The 8,676-nt window shown below is 39.9% G+C and overlaps 1 protein-coding gene across 1 annotated transcript; it reads right to left on the bottom strand.

Annotated features, from left to right (window-relative positions):
• Positions 1–3,479: 3,479 nt before the first annotated feature.
• il12ba (interleukin 12Ba) lies at positions 3,480–5,272 on the bottom strand (the record flags this gene model as incomplete). Its single annotated transcript, XM_079268768.1, has 6 exons — positions 3,480–3,608; positions 3,746–3,918; positions 4,037–4,275; positions 4,562–4,667; positions 4,808–5,095; positions 5,185–5,272. The coding sequence occupies 6 exons, from the start codon at positions 5,270–5,272 to the stop codon at positions 3,480–3,482; spliced, it is 1,023 nt and encodes a 340-aa protein (XP_079124894.1).
• Between the last annotated feature and the right edge of the window lie 3,404 nt (positions 5,273–8,676).

Here is an 8,676-nt window from a genome sequence, read left to right on the forward strand (position 1 = left end):
CACATAATTATCTTCATATCGGTTTCTTCTGTCTCCGTTTCAGCTGTCCACGGTGAGCTTCGTCTGGAGACAGTCTGTGCTCATGTCCATGTATAAGATCGATAAAATTCCAAACACTCGCTTGTTCCTGATTTATTCATGTGAGGATTAGATGCCTTTTTTTGTCATATATAAAAGTAAACTGAATATATTTTAATTTCTGACTGTTATTCAGATAAAACGAGCAATTTGAATGTCACTTTGAGCTGGGAAATTTGGCATTTTTTTTTACCATTTTCTTACAATTTATTGACAAAACGTGTAATTGAGTTGAGTCGAACTAATTGAGAAAACAACTGTCAGATGAATCTACAATGGAAATAATGATTTGCTGCAGCCCTACTGTCACAACTCAACACTGATCACCTCTGTAATCCGTTATGTGAACATTCATGGACATATACTGACACTGAAGAGGATCTTTCACCAGTGCCCCACCCACACAGCATGCATTACAACATTGGTCATCCCTTTGACTTTTCATACGGGGGGGAAATGGAAGGACAAAAGTAGAAACGTTTACCAAAAATGAGTCAAGTGCCTCCTGAACACAAAGCGAACAACTACAAGTCTGAAAGGTCAGGGGTGTCGGGTTAAATATGTGCAGCATGTCGGCCCCGAAAGTGCTTACGTCACTTTACCGCTTCTGCTTTTTATGACGGGGAAGTAAAAAGATGGTTCACCACCACCTCCTGACCAGCCAAGGGACCAATGGGAAGAGTGGCCTGCTATTCTTTAGGTGTTTGTTGTTGTTAGTTGTTTGTTCGGGCTTTTCTTACATGTGACGTGGACCTTTGGTAATAAATAAATCTGTGTATCCATTTGTTGAATAATTCTCTGGAATTTTGGGTAGTTTGGATCTGCTTTTTTATATCTGAAGGGTGATTAGTTCCCATAGAATAGTGCATTAACGAATACTTTCATTCCAAAGCACTGAATCTGTTTTCTTTGAGTAGTAGAGTAAAAAGACACATTTTTCTACAGTGGGACTTAAAATGTAAATACATTGTGACATCTGTAATTTGGCTATTTGTTATTGGAGATAAACGACTACAAATTTGCATCGCAAATGGAAGAGAGAAAATACAACATGAGCTTTCAGCAAACGTTTCTCATCTTCTATGTGCCTTGTACACTTACTATACTGTCTCATTGGACTCTGTGACTGTATGATTACGGAGAATTCAGGAAGAATAATTGTATTTAAATTTTGAATACAATTCTGATCCGATACTTCCAGGTGAGGTAACCATTTTTTGTTCTGCCTGGCAAAGATGAATACAGAAAAGGAAGATAAATATGGAGAAAAGAGAAGATACAGGTGGAGGGCGGGGTCTTTGCAGGAACAGACCCCACCACACACTTCTATGGGTCAGGATGATAGAGAGGGATTCTATTTGGATCAGAGTATACATTGTTTTCCTAATGGTTGTATATTATACCATTCAGTAAAAGTATTGACAATGTGTGCTTACATTCTCCACTGTCAGTACTCCACAAATGAGTCCCTAAGTCACAGGTTGATGGATGATGAGCGAAACAACAAAAACAAACTATTTTGCGATTACAAAAAGAAAATGCTGATTTAACGAATTTTTTTACTGTTTTTCTTGTAAAATACTACTTTCTCCAAAACGAGAATATTTGAATTCTTATTTGGTTGAATTGCTCACAATTTATGTCCACAGGCCTTATCAGGAGTCACATGCTGACAATGCTTTCCTTTAACGGTCACAAGCCAAAAAAGGTTGGGAACCACTGCGTGAGACAAACCCAGTACTCACTGCGATTCCAGTTACTGCATGTGATAAATACGACTGTCACAAGCACTGGACTAATATATTTATATACACCAACATGCTGTTAGTGAACTATTAAACCTCAATCACTGTTATTGTAAGGCTGAGCAACGCAGACACTTCCTCTGCTGTCAGAGGGAAGAAGTTACTGGCATGGATCAGTGACTGATGCTGTTGCCTAACAGCAGGGACATGAGCCTCTTTTGTGATTTAGAGGTCCATGCCTTCCTGTTGGCATTTAACTATCAATATAGTGTATGCGAGAGTCCCCTCAGATGTTTGAAACGAAGCATATTGAGGAACCCTGTCTGAGAGCTCAGTTTTCATATTACTGTGCGTAGATCAGGGACTCTCAAGAATATTTCATTCCCTTGTTTGCATTTGACTTCCTACTTTTCGAATGTGTTTTATGAGGTAAAGCAGATGCAGGGTGATGGAGTCCCACAGTTGTGATTCGGCGCTACGTCTGACGAATCCATAGCCGTGCTCAGGACAAGGACCGAGAGAGAGAGAGAGAGAGAGAGAGAGAGAGCGAGAGAGAGGCAGAACACGACACAAAAACAAGATGTGTGTCTTGGCACGCTACAGAGGAAATACCACTCGTGCCATGTCTCCTTTGAGAGAACAGACACGGTTCAAAGCCAGATGGCAGTTTTGTGATGTGTTGCAGTGTGAGGGGGAGAGTTTCCACCAAAAGCCACACTCACCTAACTGGGAAAAGCCATAAGACTCAAAATTCAAACCTTTTGTTTGTTGGTCATTTAGAAACAACTATTGAGGTTTCTGTTCTCTACTAAAAGGTACGGGGTTGAGAGTGTATAGTAAAGGCCTTGTTAAAGGTAATACGAGAATGTGGTACAAGAAAACTTACAATGTTTCAATAAATACTTTGCCAATGCCATCATTCAAATCTAAACATCAGTTCTTCTAATTATGGCTTAGGATGAAGCTTCTGCTTGTAACTGTGAAACAAAGGGAAATCCAATATACAGCAACAGGACATGTGAGGTCGTAATGTTTTGTATGAGGCAAGAAACGAATAAGCTTGTGTTAAATATTTTAATTCTTCACTCGTGATGAAGGATGGCTGCATATTACAAACTGCATGATGTAAAAGATGAATGTAAATATATAAAAACATAAATAAACATGACATTTTAAGAGATTATTTTTCTACTGTAAGATTAGTCTTCTTCTTGCGACTCCTCAAACTGTAATGAAAAACAAATGAGGAAATTAGTCTGAAATAATAATAATTTTCGAATTATATTCCAAGGAAGCAAAGTGTTTGAATTTTGCACTTTTCAAAAACAGTTACGAGCTCGTCTACATCATGCGAGTTTCTGAGATGTAGTTTGGTTTGATTCCGTCAACAATGTGACGATGTAAAGCAAGTCTATTAATCAGTGCAAAAATCGGTGATAACAGAAGTAAAAATGTAATAAACAGAAACTATTTTCTCCCATTTTGATACATCAAAACTCACAACAGAAAGCCGTGAAAATGTCTTTTTTGTAGAAAACTGACAAGCAACATAAAAACAACCAGGCAGAGAGCTGAAGCTACCAACAAAGTATACACAGTTAGGTTTGCAGGCAGGAGGAGTCAGGTGACGGAGAAAAGCTTGGAACTGGTCCCACTTCACACCACTGACCTGACAAAGCTCCAGTCGCTCCACTGTGAGTTACACAGAGCATCCTTAGCCCGGATGCAGACGGCCTTAGCCCATCGCTTCACCTCGAACTGACAAGTAGAGTGCACCGTCGAGGTCTGAGGAATAAGAATAAATGACTTCTCATCTTTTTTTTTTTTTATGTGCAGTAACTTTATAGTTTGTCACACAAACGTGACATTCCTGTATTATTTTCCCTCCACTTTCACAGTTCAATTCAGCGGATCCCTCTTACCTTCGTGGCTTTTGAGTCAGTGCACTGGTTGTCGCACCTTTTGCATCGCCTCCTAAACTGTGCAATCTGGAAAGTGAGAGGGAAGTAGGAGTAGGGACTGCTCCAGGAGCTCGGATAACTCCACTCTATCGTCGTAGTGTTGACTTTACTGATCGTCACCTTGTCGGGTTTCACTATCGAGGCCGAACAAAAGAAAGATAGAGAGTGAGATGAAAGCAAAGACAGGAACGGAAAGAAAAAGCAAACAACGATGTATTATGTGATGGAACCCCCCGCCCAGAGATGTCTGACCTATCTCTGAGAGGTAAAGGTATTTGGAGTAGTTCTCCACCAGGAAGTGCGCCGTCTTCACGTAGACAGTGACGTGGATCTGCTGGCTCTCCTCGGCGTAGGGGCAGTGCTGCTGGTCCAGGCACACGATCCCGTTTCCGCTGTCGTCCACTGAACAGCCGAAGTTACTCTGACCGGAAGAGCATGTCCAACGCTGACCGCTTTCATCCACAGAACACTGGATGTCATCGTCAGAAAGACTGCATAGAATGGCGGAAAAACCGGTCTTTTTATTCAGACGACACACTGATTTTTTAAATTTGCCTTTGTATTTCATGCCAAGAAGCTGTCACAGTTCCTCATAGACGAAGAGGTGAAATGACCTTGGTCTTTAAATGACGTATAAAAAGTACTTTGTTATGTATCCTTTCATGAGGAGGTATTTATGGGTATGCCACTTTGTAGTCTCAGCTCTGACATGAGCCAGAATACTGTGTTATTATTGGACAGCGAAGCAGAACACATTTCAGCAGTTTGTGAACTTACAGTCGAGCTTTGATAAATGCTACTTTGCTAGCGCGTTGGGGGTGCCAGGTCCAAGAGCACTGGAACTCTCCGTTGTAATTTTGAGCGGAGCAATCTAAATAGTCTCCTAATAAGAGAAGCACCACAAACATGCAGAAAAGGAGAACACACAAAAAAAGAAAAACGGGAATTTACCAGATGAAACACTTTCCCCAAATCTAGCTGCTGTATAACAGTGACAATGCAACATTTCAAATCAGACCGCACCTTGGTCAGCTTTCACAAGAATTCTCCTGCGGTTAGTTTCGTCATCTTGGATCAGGACCTCGGTGTGATTGAGGAGAGACCCATCCTTGCTGTGGCAGGTGTAGTTTCCCCCGGCAAAGCTTTCCTCCAGCTCCAGCAGATATGAGTTTCCTCTCTGCGCTTCTTTCACTCCGTTCTTCCTCCAGGAAATATCCTCATCCTTGCTATCTCTCCTCAGAAGCTCCTCTGGCTGCTCCAGGCAGCTCAAGGACTGCTGGTCCAAAGAGCCATCCACCACCACAACCAGAACTAACGGAGGACACACAGGAATTGAAACAGGTTCGGGAAGAGTGACTTGAGCTTGGAGTGAGATGTGTTTGCATAGAGATCAAGCATACCGTGGGGCGTCATGGTCCACTGGCTGGTCGGATTTTGATGACTGACTTGCAGACATGCACAGACGAAACTGAAAACAAATAACTTCATCTGCATAACAAAGAGAAGGCAGAGAGAGAGAGAGAAGGTGAGCTGGTTACAGAACGAGAGCACGAGGTAAACAACACAAATCAGTACAGATATGACTCTTGAATGCACAAGCCCATATACATTACATATTGTGTTGATGACACAAAAAGCCATACACTCATGTTGTAAATAATAAATGCAAAAATATGGAAATAAATAAAACCAAAATAAAAAAAGAAATCCTAATAATAATAATAAGTGCAGGCTAAAAGCACCATTCTGACATTACAAAATCACACTCACAGGCAAAATGAAGACACAATTTACATTCACTATCCTATACCAAAGTTACAAAGAGCCTCTAGATGTGTTCATCCTTGTGAAGGATGTCGTTCAAAGAAAAGAAATGTACATAAAACAAAAATAAGAGTTGTTTTTATGACACTGATAGTATATTTCCATCATGTTATCCAGATCAAATGTAATTAATAATATAGTTATTAATAATGTAGTTAAACATTAACAATCTATTCTAAACCGGCGGATACACAGGCTCACGTTCCCCTGCGGTTGGTTTCATGTCTTTATTTTTAATTCGTTTTTAAAAATAAAGTTAAACAAGTAATCAGTCAAACAGCCATCTTACCTTGGGATCACTCTCTCCGATTCTGCGATTCCGGGCGACTTTTATGTGAGAGTCATGCTGACATTTGACAGGCGAACTTCCCCATCATCGTCTGGAGTTGAGAAAAGTCCAGAGGAAGTTCGCTTTCCAGCCAGGCGTTAACGGAGGTATATGCAGCCACCGTGTATTCACTCCGCTTCCTTTTTTTTTTTTACGACCTTTTATGTCACTCAACATTATTTGAGGGGTATTATTGGGTATTTGTAACTTTACCATTTTATAGTAACGTTGTTTGTTAGCTGTAACTTATGTGTGCAGTGCGTGTTTGTTTGTTTACCTTCAGGCTGGCATGTATTTCATTTTCATTTTAGTCAGGACCTTTTGCAACACTGGCACCTGTGGGCAGGTTGACACATAGTTTAAAGTCGAGCCCTTTTTCCCAGAGCCTCCTTGAACGTATTACGTCACTTAACCTATTAAGACCTTGCCCTATTTTGTTACATTTAAATGTTTAATTTAATTTTCTCTTACGACAACGGTCGTAAAAAAGATACACACTGCTGGCATAGCAAAACTATCAAACTTCCACAGGATGAACAGTCAACGTTAGCAGTTAGCTTAATTTAATGTTACTAAAAGTATTGTTACCTGAGATTAATATGAGACTCACTATCACAATTATGATGCGAAAGATACAAATATTAGCACCATGCATATTTAAAAGGTGGAATTGGAGGAAATTCATTTTAAAGTATGAAAGGGAAAAATACCTACTTTTGAGTCCTCTGGCAAAACTTTGGCGGAGAAAGTTTGGGCATTATCCCAGGAAATACGCTGGGCCTTAATTGCTCGTGCCCACCTGCAGCATCGGCAATAAAGACTTCCGGCCCAGATCCTTCAGAATAAAAAGGCATTCAGACGCTTAATTCGTCACACAACTTTTAATCACAAGACATAATATAAAATATAAAAGATATAGTGACAATATATATATATATATATATATATATTTTGTTTGGCCCTTATGTTATAATATACCAGTGTTATACGATTTGATTCTTTTTTTCTGTTCTCTTTATACAATAAAGATGCTCTGGTTGTTCTTGGCCTACATCTGTCATTAACATAACAACCTTGACAACATCAGTCACACTAATGTTGTTTTGATTATATCTTCTATTTCCCCATTTGTGTTTTGAGCTGTTTTGAACTATTTACACGAGCTGTTCATCGATGTCATTGCGTCCTTTGTTGATGAACAAGAGGCAACAAACTTGAAGAAGAAACTAATAAGGCTGGGAATTTGTCTGCTGTGACAACAGTACTTGTGTGTGTGTGTGTGTCTTTTGTTTTTACATACCAATTAATGATGTCAGTGCATTCGCTTTGTGATCTAAACGTCAGGGTTTGTTAAGACCGCCACTTCCGCCATCTGTTTTGTCAGACGAGGTGAAAGCCCGTCAAAGTAAATGACATGTAATCAGAGCCACCACAATTATACATGGTGTAGCATCACAGTATTTCCATAATTCATTTTTAATTTCTGTTTCTGTTTCTCTTTTGTTTTTTATTCCCCAGGAGCTACTAGCTTGAAATCAAGGTTTAAATACCAGAAATCTTAGGCACCTCTTATATATATAATATTTACTTTGATCAAGAACTATATTTACGATAGCCTATAATATCATAGCATTGTTGTTGTCTTTGTAACGCCACAATGATGTCCGAATGCCATTCAGTAGTGTGTCATCTTTAAAACAGGTTTGGCAGTCCTTAACTGTCGGATGTATTTATAGCCACAGAGAACTGCGTCTCAAAAGACATCGTAAGTAAACAACAACTGATGTTTGATACTGTAACAAGACAAACCACACGAGAACAGGATGTGTATTACAGTACGGTAATATGTAACAAGCTCAGAATAAGAATAGAATAAGCTGGCCAGGTCAAAGACGTCCATGGGGCTGATAATATGACAGATTTAGGATAGGATAATAAAATGAACAACAACAAATGGGGCAATGAGATTGAGATATGATGAACCAAAAGAAACATGAGCTACTCAGAAGATGGGACTTGGTCCAACTAGGTCGACAGACAAAGGACTGGGATCCTCAAGGCCTGTTCCTTCACTGTGTGTATAGCGCTCTCTCTCTCGCTGTACTTTCCTGTGGAGTATTTATTCCAGCACACTGCAGCACTGTAAACATAAATTCACGGAATTATTGCCAGGAATACATTGATAAAATGATCATAAGATTTTTATAAATTATGTTCAATGATGACCTACTACATATTTTAGTGTATGTGATGGCATTATCATGCATGAAACCTAGTCTCATCTCATGAACGATACTGTTTGTGGTTGGCTTTTGTTTGCAGGTCAGAATACAAACAGAGCATGAACTCATTATGACTCTCCTGTTCCCTTTTCTTCATGTGCGTGTACATGCGTGTTGAAATAAAATTTTTGACTTGAAGCCTGGGTGCCAGTTAGTCTATCAACAAATATAGGAATTCCATTAAGACGAGCAGTAGTGTAGTAGCTTGTCACTACTATTCTTTTTGCAAATATTAAAGGTGCTATATACGAGGTTAGGAGAATTTCTATTGCCTCTTAACGGCTCTCAACATGGCTCACTGCTAACAGTGTGAACAGGGCTAACAGGGCTAACAGTGCTAACAGGGCTAACAGTGCTGACAGAGTTAACGTGAGGGGGCCGGAGGGTGGATCATCGTAATCCCTTGACGATGCCGTGTGCATGCTTTTAGTGTAAGTTAGTGCATGTGAACGGGCCCC

The sequence above is a fragment of the Melanostigma gelatinosum genome (genome assembly GCF_949748355.1).
Source record: "Melanostigma gelatinosum genome assembly, chromosome: 5".
Lineage (NCBI taxonomy): Eukaryota > Metazoa > Chordata > Actinopteri > Perciformes > Zoarcidae > Melanostigma > Melanostigma gelatinosum.